At 45.5% G+C, this 17,746-nt stretch overlaps 1 protein-coding gene across 12 annotated transcripts in view; it reads right to left on the bottom strand.

Moving 5' to 3' along the window:
- Positions 1–17,746, bottom strand: part of CACNA1B (calcium voltage-gated channel subunit alpha1 B) — a 248,727-nt gene that overhangs the window by 79,198 nt on the left and 151,783 nt on the right. For all 12 annotated transcript variants that reach the window (XR_010148796.1, XM_063788039.1, XM_063788036.1 and 9 more), the window contains 3 exons: positions 4,390–4,516; positions 1,244–1,373; positions 819–878 (listed from right to left, as the gene is read on the bottom strand). Coding sequence is in view for 11 of the 12 variants with exons in the window: in XM_063788039.1 (XP_063644109.1) it covers positions 819–878; positions 1,244–1,373; positions 4,390–4,516 (317 nt within the window). In the remaining variant the exon portion in view is untranslated. The remainder of the gene's footprint in view (positions 1–818; positions 879–1,243; positions 1,374–4,389; positions 4,517–17,746) is intronic.

The following is a 17,746-nucleotide window of genomic DNA, read 5'->3' on the forward strand; positions in this document are numbered from 1 at the left end:
CATCCTGGCTCTGTCACTCCTGCTGCTGCGATTCTAGGCCGGTAACATAACCTCGCTAAGGGTCAGCTTCCTCATCTGTAAAATGGGGATGATGACACACACCCCACAGAATTTTGCAAGAGTGAAATAGCAGAGGTAACGTGTTCATGCATCTGCTGTCAGTGCTCCACATGCACACGCTGTCTGGTGTGCACGCATGCCGGCACACACATACCCTAAGCTGCACAGAAGTCATGGACGTGCAGGTGTGTGCACACTCAACCACACTGAAGGCACACCTGCATAAACACACAAGGGCCACACTAGTCAGACAGTGATATGGGGGACCTCGTGTCAACACTTAGAGGCAGACAGTGAAGGACTCCATCTATCATAAGACAAATGCCCTCCTAAATTCAAGTCTTCAGCACCCACTTCCAACAATCTTCTAACACCCTCTCTCTCCCAGGTCTCCTCCTCCCCCAGCCAATGTCATGCAGCCCTGCTCCTTTGCTGTCCTAAGAAGGAGGGCCTCCGCCACATGTGCACATTGGAGAGAGACTGTATGTAGCTCATGTGTTCAAGAAACCAGAGCAGGTGGAGGCCCAGGCACGACACTGGGGAGCACTCCCGGTGCGGGATGTAATTTTCTCAGTGAGCGACAAAGCCTCTTTGTGTGCACATGCTCACGCGCTGAGCACACGCCCAGGACACACACACCTACCATACGTCTTAAGAGTTTATAGAAATTGTGGTTCAACCACTGCCCTGGTCCCATCTCAATCATGAGGGAGGGAGAGCAAAACACTGGGGTCACAAGGGGCAGCCACATATCTCACCTTTATCACCATCTCAAAGGTAAAGACACCAGTGAAAATGTAATCCAGGTATTTCAGAGCCTGAAACCAGAAGGAAGGTTATTCTCAAAGGCTGGGCTGAAACCTGAGCCAGGGTGCCCTCGGTGGCTCCGAGTTTTTCCTCCAGGCCTCTAAGCAGTCAGCCAGGGAGCCAGGAAGCCTGTGGAAAATGGTTCTGGGAGGGGGGTCTCTGACAAGCACCGTCTGGGAACAGGCCCCCTCTGCTGCACCCTGTCTTCCTGTCTCCAGACCTTTGGTCCTGCACTGCCAGGCACACAGACAGAGGAAGGAGGGGTGTCCTGTGAGACGACAGGACCCCAGCCCCACCCCAGCCCCTTGGGCCCCTGGGAAGGCACCCAGCTCCCCCGCCACAGCCTGGCGGGGACCCGGCCATCCGGGCCACTCACATTGTTCCTGGGCGAGTCTGTGCGCACTGGGTCCTCAGCAGCCAGGGCGATGCTGCTCAAGGCGATGACCACGAGAATGACCATCTCGAAGTACCTCATGGTCACGATGTAGTGGCAGAAGCGGCGGAGCCTGTGACGGAAGGCACGGATCACCACAAGGCCCCCCAGCCGGGCGCGCCACCCCTTGCCACAGGGCAGGCTCAGCCCGTCCCACAGAAAGGGCTCTGGGCTGCCTCAGGAAGCTGTGGCCCCAGAGCTTCGCTTTGCTAATGGTCCCTGTGGTTGGTGGTGGCAGCCAGGTGACGGACAGTGGCTGAGATTCCTGTGAGGGCCTCCCGGGACAGGGGGTGGGGAAGGCTGCAGAACCTCATGGCAGGGGTCAACAAACCAAAGCTCACAGGCCAGATCGGGAGACCTGTTTGTGTGAATGAAACTTCACTGGAGTACAGCTACATCCATTCACTACCAACTGTCCATGCAGCCAACAGCAGTCCAAAGCCAACAGCATCAACTACCCAGCCCTTTCACAGAAGAGGTCAGCTGTGGGCAGCAGGGAGGGAGTTGCTCAGAGAGGAAGAATTTCAGCATCAACATTCTCACGGAGAGCAGGCCCCTCTTGCCCTAGGAAAGTTCTCTGGGGCCTGTGCGGGGTGTGTGCCCTGTCCAGGCTCCCAGGGTGCATGTGAACACGCTCCACGGGAACACGCTGCACGGGAACACACTCCACACATGGCCACATGCTCGCCTTTTGCTCCAGTCCCATTTGCCCGACTCGCTTGTTCAACATTACTGAGCACCTACCCTGCCAGGCATGTGCTGGACACTGGGGGACACAGGGGTGACCAGAACAGGCCTGATGAAGCTCCATTCAGCAGTCAAAACACCAGGAAGCAGTGAGGAAATCAACAAGCAGGGGCCTCCCTGCTACTGGCAGAGCCACAACGTGAGAGTGCACAGTAACCAGGAGGCTGGGAAGCCCATCTACGGGTGGGGGACGAGAAGAGGCAGCCGTGGACGGAGCAGGTGGGGCAGACGGCCCCCATCACGAGGGCTGTGCTCTGGAGATGCCTCCCCTGCCTCGCAGGCGTGACCACCGCCCCCAGCCCCTCTAAGGTCTTCCTCTCACCCACACCTACGAACCCCCAAGGGCCATTCATCTTAAGCGGCTGCCCACATCTCCCTCTTCCTTGAAGGGAACTCAGCCATCTAGCTCCTGCCCCTGTGTCCACAGAGCTGTTCATCCCTGGCCCATCGCCAGCCTGCTGCTGCCTCAGCCCTTGCCACTTCCCCTCCTTAAAAGGGCTGCCTTTCCTTCTAATTCAGCCGTCATCCACTCCAACTTGTGTCTGGGTTTCGGGCACTCAGCTCTACCCCCCAGCTCAGATCCTAAGTCCACCTGGCCATGAGACATCCCCAGCCACCCCAGGCTTTGCAGGGTCTGCAGGCGGGACCCCAGCAGCACTGCTGGTCTCAGTGAACGCAGTGCCTTCCGCCACTGTCAGGCAGAAACTGGGTTTCAGTCAGACATCCTCGATGTCTCCTTCCCCTTCCACATCTAATTTATCACCAAATTCTGTAGATTCTGCCTCTAAAATTCCTCCACACGCACCTGACTTCCAAACCTCAACACTATGAGTACCCTGGTCAAACCACCACTCTCTCTCCCTGAAACCCTTACCATCTACTCAGTGGCCTCCATCTGTAGTCTCCCCATAAAAGGGCCCTGCTGGGCTGCAATCCGAGTACCCCCACTGTGCACACGTCCCACGCTTCTCAGTGTGCTCCGGGATGGTGCAACCCCCCAACCCCACAACAGAACAACCAGCCAGCTCTGCCCACCCTTTTGTGTTCTGACCCAGTTCTGTCCTTGGCTGTGTGCCAACTGCTGGCTTCTACTTCTGGGCTACTGTGAACGCTCCGCTAGTTCCTCCCCTCTCCCCTCTTCACCTTAACTCTTATTCATCCTTCAGGTTTCAACCAAGATGTCACTTCCACCAGAAAACCTCCCTGGCCTTCTATCACCTGCTCCCAGAATGCCGGTGCCTTCCTGTGTTTCCATTTCCACACCGGGTTACCACCCCTCACCTGCCACTGCACTGTCAGTCCTGACATGGCAGGATCCATGTCTGTCTCCATTACCGCTTTACTCCTAACCGCAGCATAGCAGGGTAAGCTCCCAAGACATGTGTGTTGGATAAAAGAATGACTGGGGGGAGGAGGCAGGGAGCGGGGTAACGCAGGGCTTGGTGGAAAGACGGTTGGGTGGTGAAAGAAGAAGGGGATGGACAGATCAGTAACGAACAGGGGTACGTCCATGCGGCCTTGCTGCCCTCTGCCCTCCCGTCCACCTGCCCAGCCCCTGCTCTGGCCGGGCAAGCTCTTGTGTGGTTCCACCCCTGTCTGCCTCTCCCTCTGCCTCCTCCTCCTCAAGCTCTGCTCCAGTCTCACCCCGGAAGCCCCACCTGACCTTCTCATCTAAGTTTTAGCACCCAATGGTCCGCATCTCCACGCCTTGCTTTGTGTTTCCTCCTAGTACTTAACACTATCTGCATCTTATGTCTTTTACTTATTTGTCGTGTCTGTCGTCTGCCTCTCCCACCAGCATACAGCCTTAGCAAGGACAGGGGTTCTCACCTGTTTTGTTCATTCCTAGCTATTCCCAGGACCTAGAGTGCTGTCTGCCACAGAAACACTGGCTGGACTAATGGAAGCCCTGGACTGAAGAGTGGATGATGAATGCATGAAAAGCACAGGCGTGGACACATGGATAGACATGCAAATAAACACAGTGCACACACGCAGGCAACACAGGTGCCAGGTGTGATGGGAAGGCAGATGGATGGAAGTGTGTTTGCGACACTGGGCAGACGGCGTCCCTGTGTGCAGAGACACACGCACACCACAGAGGAGGTGAGGAGCCCAGGCCTGGAGCTCACCCCAGCTCCACTGAGGCTGCCTCCAGTGCCCATGTCCTCTTCTGCAGAATGAGGTCACACGGGCATGTGCCTCTGGGGTCTGCCATGGGATTTAGAGCCGTTTCTCTACATAAGTGCGCAGAATCAGTGCACGCTGGCTACTGAGATCCCGCGGGTCATGATGCATGGGTGAGTGGGCGGCCACACACACCAGCAGGCAAGGAGACTCACAGGTTGGTGGGGCTTAAACAGAACATGGAGCTGTACGGGACGATAGGCCGGGGGCCGCTCCTCATCACGTCATCCGCTTCCACCTCCTTCTTCCCCTCTGCTTGGCTTTCCAGGTCCACGTTACCACCTACAAGGACACAGGGCCCCCGAGTAAGGGGTGTGGTGCACACAAAGCCCACATTGCGTGGCTCTCTCCCAGCTCCCATGCCCCCGGCACTTGCGTCAGGTCCTCACAGGCCCACCAGGGATGGGCACGCAGCTAAGAACAGTGCTTCACATGCATGACCGTGGTGCGTGACAGCCAGGACCACCATAAGAACAGTGCTTCACATACATGACCGTGGTGCGTGACAGCCAGGACCACCACCTGCCGCAGAGACGCTAACGGACCCTTCCTCACCTCTTGCCGCACCAAGGTTGGCAACAACACCGAGCCCAGCACCCGTGGCTGTGGACCCCTCTGCCGCGCTGAGGGGTCTCGATGCACTGAGAAGCCCAGAGCCTGGTGAGACCTTCCCACTGCCTCTGCTGGGACCTCGAACCCGCAGCACAGGGAGGAGCAGGGGCCAGCCCCCGACCCGCAAACCCACAGAGGCTCCCTGTACCTCATTGTCCAGTCTCCCTTGACCTGGGAGAGGGTCCCAGGAGAGGACCCAGGAGAGGGTCCTGTGAGGCCATGGAGCTTGGAAGGACGCCCTTCCCAGGGGGACCCAGCCTCTGCTCAGGCCCTGCTCCCTCGCCAGGCCCCGACTCGTCGCCTCCTTCCCCGAGGGCCCATCCTCTACCGCTCAGCACCCCACCACACCCCAGCTGTGCTCCCACAAATCAAACTCCCCAGGGCTAATATGGCCGCCACCTTGTTGTTTTTTTAGGTAAATTTTGTTGTCCCTGCCCAGTGTTTTTCTCACAATAATTCTTCATTTTCAACTATCCTATTCTATATTTCAATTCTTATAGATGACAGAGCTCTTGAGACCTCAGGGACACCAAGGAAGACGTGCAGTGACTTGGAGCCGCCTCCCACTGCTGCAACTCATTTTGAGTTCTTTAAAGAAACATAAAAGCAAATAGGATTTTAAGAAGCAACAAAGTGAAGGTGCTAATCCCCAGAGCCCGCTGTGGAGGCCTTGACTGCTGGCCACTTTGAGGTTCTGCAGAGAAGGGCTGTGCCAGAGAAAAAAAGCTTCGAGGTGAGCATGCAAACAGCGAAGGCCACAGCAGTGGGGTCTATACCACCGAGGATGCTGGCTCCAGAGCCAAGATAACCAGCCCCTGCCCACGAGCACAAGCAGTTTAAAGCGACCACTTTTGAAATGCACACCATCAAACTTCCCTGTTGAAAATGAAAATTATGTCATCTGAGAAAGCAATCTGGCAAAACTTACTTGAAGCCCCAAAAAATTCTATTAATTTATTAGACATTACCTACTAAGGAAATGAAGCATGCCCACAAAAATATGTATTCCCAAAAGTTTTGCTGCAAGTTTTTTTTTTTGTTTTTGCTTTTTTTTAATTTGAGACAGGAGACACAGTTTCGCTCTTGTTGCCCAGGCTGAAGTACAGTGGTACCATCCTGCAACCTCTGCCTCCCGGGTTCAAGTGATTCTCCTGCCTCCGCATCCCGAGTAGCTGGGATTACAGGCGCACGCCAACACACCCAGCTAATTTTTGTATTTTTAGTACAGACAGGGTTTCACCATGTTGGCCAGGCTGGTCTCAAACTTTTGACCTCAAATGATCCGCCCTTCTTGGCCTCCCAAAGTGCTGGGCTTACAGGCATGTGTTGTAAGTTTTTTTACAATAACAAAAATTATAAAATGCACAACCATAAACTAAGTAAAATATGCAATATTTATAAGAAGCACCATACTATGGATATTAAACATGCCACAGCTGTGTGTGGTGGCTCATGCCTGTAATCCCAGCACGTTGGGAGGCCAAGGTGGGAGGGATCCCTTGAGTCCAGGAGTCTCAAGCAACGAGACCATCCTGGGCAAGATGGTGACAGGCCCTGTTTCTACAAAAAAATTTAAAATTAAAAAATTAGGGCGTGTTGGCGCGTGCATACAGTTCCAGCGACTCCAGAGGCTGAAGCAGGAGGATCACTTGAGGTCAGGAGTTCAAGGTTACAGTGAGCTACAATGGCACCACTGTACTCCAGTCTGGGTGACAGAATGAGATTGTCTCTAAAATAAATGAATAATTAATTAACTTAAGTAAACTGGAAAAAAGAATCAGTCTGGCTTCAATGAAGACTTCTGCTGCTCGAAATAAATAGGACAAAGATGCCAGGGCTCGGATGGAACTATTTCTCTGTAATCGATTTACTACAACATGGAAAATCATATGAACGTCATCAATCATAGGAAAAAAATGTCAATTGAGTCAAAGCAGAAGAAAGAACGGAAAGGATAAAAATGAAAACTGCAACAGACTAAAGTCATTGTTGGAGAAAGGCTATTTTTAAAAAGACTTAATAGTTAAAAAAATTAAATCCCTGAAATAGGAGACAATGAAGCAAAACAGCGAGCTTTGGAGGGGAATACAGAAAGGAAGAGAGCTCTCACTAAAAACAGCCACATGCCAGACACGGCCCAGGTGCTTTACTCCCCCTGACAGCATGCGACGGCACAGGCTCCCCTTTCCAGATTAAGAAACTGAGGCTGAACCGAGGAACCGCTCTTTCCAGTGCACAGGTAGGAGTCCCAAGCCTTGGGCTCGCTTCAAGGTGGGGAAGCCGAATAGGAATCATCCCCAAAGCGGGGCTAAAGTAAGCCCGGACTGGCAGCACCCCAGGCTTCTGGAAACAGCAAATGCAAATCCTCTCTGACAAAAACCTTCCTCAGTTGGCCTACAGAGTCCCCACAGGTTAAAGGGAATTTGGAGATAATTTAAGCTATTGTTTCCCAAGATATCTAAAGATATCCCAAGAGAAAGGATTTCTCTCCTACATATCTGGAGAGGTACAAGCTATGTTCCATCCTTGAGAAAACTGAAAACGTTTTTAATTCATTTTTTGTAGGGCTTAATTATCTCACAAAACCTTAGTTGAGAAAAGGAGGATGTGATGTTTAATACTGAGTGTCAACTTGATTGGATTGAAGGATACAAAGTATTGATGCTGGGTGTGTCTGTGAGCATGTTGCCAAAAGAGATTAACATTTGAGTCAGTGGGCTGCGGAAGGCAGACCCACCCTTCATCTGGTGGGCACCATCTAATCAGCTGCCAGCGAATGTCAACCAGACAAATGTGAAAAGGAGACAACGGGCCTCGCCTCCCAGCCTACATCTTTCTCCTGTGCTGGACGCTTCCTGCCCTCGAACATCGGACTCCAAGTTCAGCTTTGAGACTCGGGCTGGCTCTCCTTGCTCCTCAGCTTGCAGACGGCCTATTGTGGGGCCTTGTGATCATGTGAGTTAATACTTAATAAACTCCCATACATATATCATTTATATATATATATATATAGGATATATAGGAGATACATATATATATAGGATATATATCCTATTAGTTCTGTCTCTCTAAGAGAACCCTGACTGATACAAATGATTAAGATCAGTCATATATGAACTCAAACAATATCACCAAACACACCATGAAACAAGGTCACCATTACTGAAAGACACAACAGAAACAATGAGTGCACTCACACCCCTAAAGACTTCAGATACAGGAATTCTTAGATGAGATACATAAAGTAAGTAAATGTAGGCCAGGCGCAGTGGCTCACAATCCCAGCACTTTGGAGGCCAAGGCGGGTGGATCACTTGAGCCCAGGAGTTCAAGACCAGCCTGGGCAACATGGAGAAACTCCATGTCTACAACAAATATAAAAAATTAGCTGGGTATGGTGGTGTGCGCCTGTGGTCCAACTACTGCAGAGGCTGAGGTGGGAGGATCGCCTGAGCCCAGGTGATGGCTACACGAAAAGCCCAGATGTCACCACTATACAATAGATCTAATGTAACAGAACTGCATTTGTCCCCACTAACTCTATAAAAATAAAACAAAATTATTGACAGATCAAGCAAAATATTAATGAATATAAAGAATATTTGAGTAATACAACTAACAAACCTGATTTAGCATACAAATATAAAAAACTCAGAGCTCACAAAATTAGAGAAAACATATCCCTCGGAAGCACATATAGAACAAGAACAAAAGCCGACCATGAAAAAAGCTGACCATAAAGCCAAGGCACAGAGCAAATGCAAATGAATTTCAAAGAAAACTATCATACAGATCATGTTCTCCTAATCTAACTTAAGTTCTAACTTAAGTTAGAAATTAAGGCAGAAACCAGAAACAAACAGATTAATTAAAATTAAAATTTTACATTTGGAAACTGAAAAAAAGACTAAAGAATTCATGGGTCAAAAATGATATATTCACAGATGGTACAACTGTGTCCTAGAAAAACAAAATAATCTACAGAAAATTACTTAGAGTAACGAGAGCTTGTTTGACAATTCTGTGGCTGAACACAGAACCAAGAGACGAAACTGCTTATTATTTCTATGCAGTAGAAGCAAATAATTAGGAAAGAAAAAACTTTTAAACAATACCATTTTAAAAAACAGAATAAGCAAGGTAAAAAGACAAAAAGACAGTTTCAGGATAGAAGAAAAGAGAGATAAATACAAAAGTGAGATTAAAATCCTACAATCTTCTATTTGAATTACAAATGCCACGGAATTAATGACATATTTTTCTCTTTTTTTTTTTTTTTTTTTTGAGACGGAGTCTTGCTCTATCGCCCAGACTGAAGTGCAGTGGCGAGATCTTGGCTCACTACAACCTCTGCCTCCTGGGTTCAAGCGATTCTCCTGTCTCAGCCTCCTGAGTAGCTGGGATTACAGGCACGCCCCACTACACTCGGCTAATTTTTATACACTTTTTTTTTTTTCCAGTAGAGATGGGGTTTTGCCATGTTGGCCAGGCTGGTCTGGAACTCCTGACACCAGGTGATCCGCCCACATTGGCCTCCCAAAGTGCTGGGATTACAGGAGTGAGCCACTGCATCCAGCCACTTTTCTCTTTTTAAAAAGCCCACCAAAAAGCCTGAAAGCAATAAAAACCCAGAAGCAATGACCACAGACGACTGTCTCTAAATACTCTATCTCATCAAAGTAGCCACGGCGTCTCCAGTCAGGTTCTACAGAAGCACACCGTGAGGTGGGACGGGCTTCCAGACGGGAAGACAAAAGCAAGACAGGGAGGTGAAAAAGCCGAGCAAGGGTGCGCTTCAGACCAAGTCCTGCAAAGGTGGCTTAGGTTCCCACAGGGACACTCTGGGCTCTCATCTGAACCAGAAGGTTGTACTGACTGAAGCCAGAGAGCTGGCTCTCCTGCACCTGCACTTTCCCTTCACTGGCTAAGTGCCACCTTGGGGGATGCAAACTCCCATGCACTTCCCATGGTTCCTGTAGTCTAAGGGAAGTCTCTGAAGAGGAGCTGAAGAGGAAGCCCCTGGAGGCAAAGGCCACCAGAGTACGGGGGCGGGGGGGTGGAATCCACAGGAATCACGGCAGTGTCCAGCGTGTGCTGCTTCTTGGAGAAATGAGCAATTCCAGATCAGGGACAGGAAGTGTGCATAACGATCCTGGAACATGCTGTCATAGACGAAAACCAGACAACTGTCAAACTCTACTCCAGGCCTGTGAGAAGGGCAGAACGATCAACTTGAAAGGGTGAACATTGGCCAAGATAGGACAATTTAAGCACCAAAAGTAATAGTGATTGCAAAGAACTGAAATACGTCAAACACGTTAAAATTCAAAATTTTACAAGAATAATTTTCTTCTAGCTCTCACTGGTCCTATTTGTTAATAGGGCATTGATTCATTATTTTGAAAACTTATAAATAAAGGGACAGAATGAACCAAGTACCTTGTTTAATACACATACAAACTGAATTTCAGGGTAACCAAGCAGTTGATGAGGTAAGATCTTTCTTACAGAAAAAGTCAAAATAACAAACAGAGAAAGAATCATGAAATTATAAATTCACCATTTTGCGACCCTCACTGAACTCACAGATCTGGGTAACAATCATCGATGTCACTAGAACCATTTAGGGAAAGACCAGTGGAGAACTTCACAATGGCAGATCAGGCTGAACCCACTGCTCCATGTTAGTATCACCCAGAGAGACATCAGACACGACAGAGCTCCTGATACCATGCGGCAGGAAGTGTACACCACCACCTGGAAGCCTTCCAAAAGAAGGGAACTGGATTTTTTCTCTCTTTTTTTTTTTGTTTGTTTGTTTTTTTTGAGACAGAGTTTCGCTCTGTTGCCCAGGCTGGAGTGAAATGGCGCGATCTCAGCTCACTGCAACCTCCGCCTCTCGTGTTCAAGTGATTCTCCTGGCTCAGCCTCCTGAATAGCTGGGATTACAGGCGCTTGCCACCACACCTGGCTAATTTTTGTATTTTTAGTAGAGATGGGGTTTCACCATGTTTGCCAGGTTGGTCTCGAATGCCTGACCTCAGGTGATCCTCCCACCTTGGCCTCCCAAAGTGCTGGGATTACAGATGTGAGCCACTGAGCCCGGCCTGGATTCTTTCACAACGGTCTCTAGACATCCTTTGGTTGTCACAACTAGTGCGCGCTCCTGGCATCGAGAGGGTAGAGGCCAGGGATGCTGCTGGGCATCCTAAAATGCAGAGGCCACAGTACACAATAGAGCTTCAACAGCTCCAAGGCTGAGAAGCCCTGTTCCGGATCTAATTACCAGGTAACAGAATACACTGAGGACAGAGGACTGTACCAAACAACACCATGATGCAAACAACCAAACTGAGAAATTCTACAGGACAAACCATATGTTCTCCCCAACAAATAAATAGCATGAATAAGCAGAGGAAAACTCTTTTAAAGTAAAAGAGACTTAGACAGATTAAGCAAACCCAAATGAGTAAACCTCATTTGAATCCTGACTCAAACCAACCGTAAAAAGTTATTTTTGAAATAACTAGTAAAATTTGAACTTGGAATAGGTGTTAGATAATATTAAGGAATTATTGTCAACATTGCTAAGTGTAAGAATGCTCTACAGCTATGATAAATCCTTAATTGTCAGACATGCTTATTGGCGTATTACACCTAAAATGATACACAAGAAAGCAAGAAGAAGCGTAAGTGAAACAATATTGGCAAAATGTGGGTGGAGACGGAGCACAGGAGTTCACCGTATTTTCTCCAATTTCCCGTATGTTTCAATTTTCCACAATAAAATGGATTTTATTTAAGCAGCCCCAGAGAGAAGACAGTCATACATAGGAAAAAAAATTTAGACGAATGACTGGCTTCTCAACAGAAACAACAGAAGGCAGAAGACAGTGGAACAGTCTCAATATGTTGAAATAAAGATAACAAATGAGAATTTTCTACGATGTAAAATCACGTCTCACAAACAATGGCAAAATAAAGACTGTTCAGGCAAGCCAAGAGAATTTACCACCATCAAACCTCACTAAAAGAAATTAGGGGAAGGCCGGGAGCGGTGGCTCACGCCTGTAATCCCAGCACTTTGGGAGGCTGAGGCGGGCGGATCACGAGGTCAGGAGATCGAGACCATCTTGGCTAACACAGTGAAACGCCATCTCTACTAAAAATATAAAAAATAAGCCAGGCGTGGTGGCGGGCGCCTGTAGTCCCAGCTACTCGGGAGGCTGAGGCAGGAGAATGGCGTGAACTCAGGAGGCGGAGGTTGCAGTGAGCCAAGATTGCGCCACTGCACTCCAGCCTGGGCGACAGAGCGAGACTCCGTTTCAAAAACAAAAAAAAAAATTAGGAAAGCTGTTCTTCAGGCAGAAGGGGCGGGGGGGAAAGAAACCCAATGGATGATCCGAAATATAAGGAGTGATGAAATATGAAAAGGAATAACAGAATCAACTGCAAAACATAGGAAAAGAGAACAAGATAGAGAAATCTCTGTCAATTAGAAATTTAAAATCCTACTTATTTTAAAAACTCATGAATCAAACAAGAATTCTTAATCACACTTGGAAAAAATATTTGAAACAAAAAATTTAAACTTTCAATATATAACTAAAATAACTCTCAGAGAGAAACTTAGAGTTTTAAACACATTAGCAAAGTAGAAAAGCTCAATGTCATGAGCTGAGTATCCAACTAATAAATTGGAGAAAGAATATTACAGTACACATACACAAAGTAGAAAAAAGGAAATAATAAATAAGAACAGAAACTGGTGAAACAGAAAACAAAAATACAATAGAGAAGATCAAGAAAGACAAAGACTGGGGCATTGATAAACCATTTAAGTGGACAAAACTTCAGGGAAAAAAGGGTTTATCAAGGGAAGGAGGGAAGGAGGGAGGGAGGGAAGGCCATCAGAAATATAAAAGTGGCCGCAACTACCAATCCATCAGAAACTTAAAAAATAATAAGAAACTAGTTTCTACAGATACTGGCAGTCATCTTTTTCTTTTCTTTCTTTCTTTTTTTTTTGAGACAGTCTCGCTGTTGCCCAGGCTGAAGTGCAGTGGCACGATCACAGCTCACGGCTCACTGCAGTCTCCACCTCCTGGGTTCAAGAGATTCTCTTGCCTAAGCCTCCCGAGTCGCTAGGATTACAGGCACCCATCACCACACCCAGCTAATTTTTGTACTTTTAGTAGAGATGGGGTTTCACCATGTTGGCCAGGCTGGTCTCGAACTTCCGACCTCAAGTGATCCACCAGCCTTGGCCTCCCAAAGTGCTGGGATTACAGGCATGAGCCACTGTGCCCGGCCAGCGGTCATCTTTTTCTTGAGATGCTATAAGATAATGAAATGCCTACATGATGAGACGAACTGAGGTGAATGACACAGGCATTGTGATGCAGGTGGAAAATTCCAGAAGTAATTCATAAGTTTTAAGTTGCTAGCTGTTCTAAGTACCATGATGAAACCCCACACAGTTCTGCTCTGTCCCACCTGGACTGCATTAGTCACTTAGCAGCCATCTGGGTTATGAGGTTGGCTGCCATGGTATTGCAGTAATTATGTTCAAGTAACCCTTATTTTACTTAATAATGGCCCCAAAGTGTGAGAGTAGTTATGTAATAAATATTTTCAGACCACAGTGGACCTCAGATAACAGAAAGTGGGGAAAGTAAAGCCATGGATAAGGGGGGACTACAAGATCCTTACACATCATATATAAGGCAAATATAAGATTCTAACAGGTAGAAGGAAGAAGGAAAATATTGGCTAGGGACCTTGGGACCTGAGGAATGACACAACAATAAGTTTCTTATTTGAGTTTTCTTTTATGCCTCATATATATCCTAGATTTGGTACTAGTGAACCCAATAACCCAGAAATGCCAATAGGCACAGATTTTTTAAAGGCTCAATAAACCCAGCTCTCCCTAGTGAAAGGACTAGGAAAGGGGCAGCCTACCGAGATATAAAACTTATAGACAATAATCACTAAACAATAGCCAAACTACACACACAAGCCAAAAAAAAAACTACGACCCAACCTCCACTTATACCAGCAGAAACTGGGTGGGGAGCCTAGACTTCCACCCTCACCACCATCCCAAAGCCCCTGCTAGGGTGGTCTGAGAGAGAGCCAAGTGGGAACAGGGACTTTCATCCCTATCTAGTGGTAACAAGACCCCCAATACACACAATGCCAGTAGAGATCACACGGGGAGCCTAGACGTCACGTCTCACCCAGCAGGAATGAGACAACCTCTTCCTCTTACTCAATGGAGCAAGCTCTAGTGGAAAGTCAGGACTTCTACTGCTACCTGGAGGTGATAAGGTCTATCTCCATTGTGTCAAGGCCAGCCAGATGGGGAACAGTAACAAGATACTCCTATCTCTCCCAGTCAGGCCGGTATGAATGGAAGCCTAGTGGGGAGCTAAAACTCCCAGCCCAGCCTAGCAGTAATGAGTAATCCTTCTCCCCTAGAATGTCAGTGGAACTCAAGTGAAGAATCCATACTTCTATTCCCATCTGTCAATAATGGGGCAACTCTCTACAACCCCTGTAATATGGTTTGGTGTGTCCCCACCCAAATCTCACCTCAAATTGTAATCCCTATAATCCCCACGTGTCAAGGGAGAGACCAGATGGAGGTAATTGGATCATGGGGGTGGTTTCCCCTATGCTGTTCTCGTGATAGTGAGTCTCACGAGATAGGATGGTTTTATTAAGTGTCTTGCGCTCACTCTGTTCTGCCACCCTGTGAAGAAGGTGCCTGCTTCTCCTTTGCCTACCGCCATGATTTTAAGTTTCCTGAGGCCTCCTCAGCAATGTGAAACTATGAGTCAATTAAACCTCTTTCCTTTATAAATTACCTGGTCTCAGGTATTTCTTCATAGCAGTGTGAGAAAGGACTAATATGCCCCACTACTTGCTGGCGTGGCATCACAGTAGACAAGCTAAAACTGAAGATGTAAATAAGACTTAGGGCTCATAACACAATACCATTGAGAGTCTAGGTTTCAACCAAAATTCACTTATCACACCAAGAACCAGGAAATCTCAACTTGAATGAGAAAACACAATCAACAGACACCAAGATGATACAGATGTTAGAATTATCTGACAAAGATTTTAAAAACACCCATTATAAAAATGCTCAACAGATAATTTAAAACACACTTAAAACAAATGAAAAATATAAAATTATCAGCAAAGAAATAAAGTCTCAGGAAAGAAACAGAAGATATAACGAACCACATGGAAACTTCAGAACTGAAAAATACAGTGACTGAAATTAGAAAATCAATAGATGGGCTCCACAGCAGAATGGAAGGCACAGAGGAAAGAGTCAGTGAACTGGAAGATAGAATAATAGAAATGATCCAATCTGAGCAACAGAGAGAAAGTAGACTTAAAAAAGTGAACAGAGCTCAGGGGCCTTTGGGACTATAACAAAAGATCTAACATTCATGTCATCAGAGTCCTGGAAAGAAAAGAAAAAGAGGCAGAACTAAAGAAGTATTTAAAGACATAAAGGATGAAAAATTTCCAAATTTGGCAAAAGATATAAACCTACAAATTCAAGAAATTGAGCAAATCCCAAACAAGATAAACTTAAAGGAACTCACATCAAAGCACACTGTAATCAAACTTCTGAAATATAAAGACAAGGAAAAAAATCTTGAAAGCAGCAAGAGATAAACAACATCTTACCTATAGGAAGAAAACAATTCGAATGACAGTGGATTTCTCATCAGAAACCATGGAGGTCAGAAGGAAGAGGCACACGTTTTTTTCAAGTGCTGAAAAAAAAAGAACTGTCAACCCAAAATTCTATACCCACTGAAAATACCCTTCAGGAATGAAGGGAAAATCAAGACATTCTCAGATGAAGGAAAACTAAGAGAATTTGTCACCCGCAGACCTACCACAAAAGAATGCCTAAGGAAGTTCCTCTAAACAGAAAGTAAATTATGAAAGAAGAAATATTGGAATATCAGGAAGGAAGGAAGAATAACAGGAGTAAAAATACAGGTAAATACAACACACTTTTCCTCTCCTCTTGAGTTTTCTAAATTATGTTTGACAGTTGAAGCAAAAATTATAACATACTCTGATGTGGTTCTAAAAGTACATAGAAGAGCTATTTAAGACAATTACATTATAAATGGAAGAGGAAAAAGTGATATAAAGATAGGTAAAGCTTCTATATTTCACATGAACTGGTAAAATGACTACATGAAGAAACTGGAGTAAGTTATGTATATATAATGTAATACACAGGGCAACCACTAAAAAAACCTATACGAGGTCTTAAAAAACCTATAGAAGAGATATACTCAAAAATACTACAGATAAAAGGAATTCTAAAGTACATTCAAGTAACCCACAGGAAGGGAGGAAAAGGAAACCAGAGAAATGAAAAAAAGAAAGAAAAAAACAGAAAATAAGAAATAAAATAACAGACTTAAGCCCTAATATATCAATAATTATGTTAAGTGTAAACAATCTAAATATGCAAAATAAAAGACAGAATTGACAGAGTGGATTGAAAACATGAATACTATCTACAAGAAATTTACTTCAAATATAACTATATAGTTAGGTTGAAAGCAAAAGGTTGAAAAAATATATACCATGCACATATTAATCAAAAGAAGGCAGGACTGAACATATCTACATAAGATAAAGTAGACTGCAGAGCAAAGAAGATTACCAGGTACAGAGAAGGACATTACAGAACAATTAAAGGGCCAGTCCACCAAAAAGACATAGAAATCCTAAACGTGTATGTGCCCAAAAACAGAACTGCAAACACATGACGCAAAAACTTACAGTACTGAAAGGAGCAAAGATAAATCCACATTTACAGTTGGAGACTGAACATCCTTTTCTCAACAATTGACATATCTAGACAGAAAATCCAAATGTAGACAAAGATACTCAATAACATCATCAACCAACAGGATCTAAACAATGCTTAAGGAATGCACATCAACAACACAGAATGCATGTTCCCTTCAAAGGCTCACAGAACATACATCAAGATATCCCACATCCTGGGCCACAAACCTTAACAAACTTAAAAGAACTGAAATAATACAGAATATGTTCTCTGACCATAAAGTAATCAAACTAGAAGTCAATAACAGAAAAATAGGCAAATCTCCAAATGTTTGAAACTAAACAACACACTTCTAAACAGTCCATGCGTCTTCTCAAAGGAAATTTTTTAAACGGGACGGAAAAAATATACAATATGAAAACCTGTGGAATGCAGCTGCCAAGAGGGAAACTTACAGAGCTAAATGTTTGCAGTAGAAAAGAAGGAAAGACTCAAATCAACAATCTAAGCTCCTACCCCAAGAAACTAGAAAAGAAGAGCAAAAGAAGCCCAAAGCAAACAGAAAGAAGGAAATAATAAACAGCAGAAATCAAAAGAAATTGAAAACAGAAAAATAATAGGGAAAATCAATGTAACAATAATTTGGTTCTTTGAAAACATCAATAAAATTATACAAACTCCTCGTAAGACTCACAAAGAAAAAAGAGAGAAGACAGCAAATTACCAATATAAGAAATGAGACAGAAGTTACCACTACAGATTATGCAGACATTAAAGGGATAATAAGGAAACATCACAAACAACTGTATACACTTAAATAAAAGGGACTAATTCCTCAGAAAGCACAAACTACTACAACTCATCCAATATGAAATAGATAACACTGTATCTATTAAGGAAATTATATTTGTAATTTAAAAATTCCAAAAAAGAAATGCTTCATTGGCAAAATTTCCCAAACATTTAAAGGAGAATTAATATCAGTTCAACATAATCTCCTCTAGAAAATAGAAGAGGGACAATCCATTCAATTCAAAACATTTTATGAATCCAAT

Source organism: Pan troglodytes, chromosome 11, assembly GCF_028858775.2.
Source record: "Pan troglodytes isolate AG18354 chromosome 11, NHGRI_mPanTro3-v2.0_pri, whole genome shotgun sequence".
NCBI lineage: Eukaryota > Metazoa > Chordata > Mammalia > Primates > Hominidae > Pan > Pan troglodytes.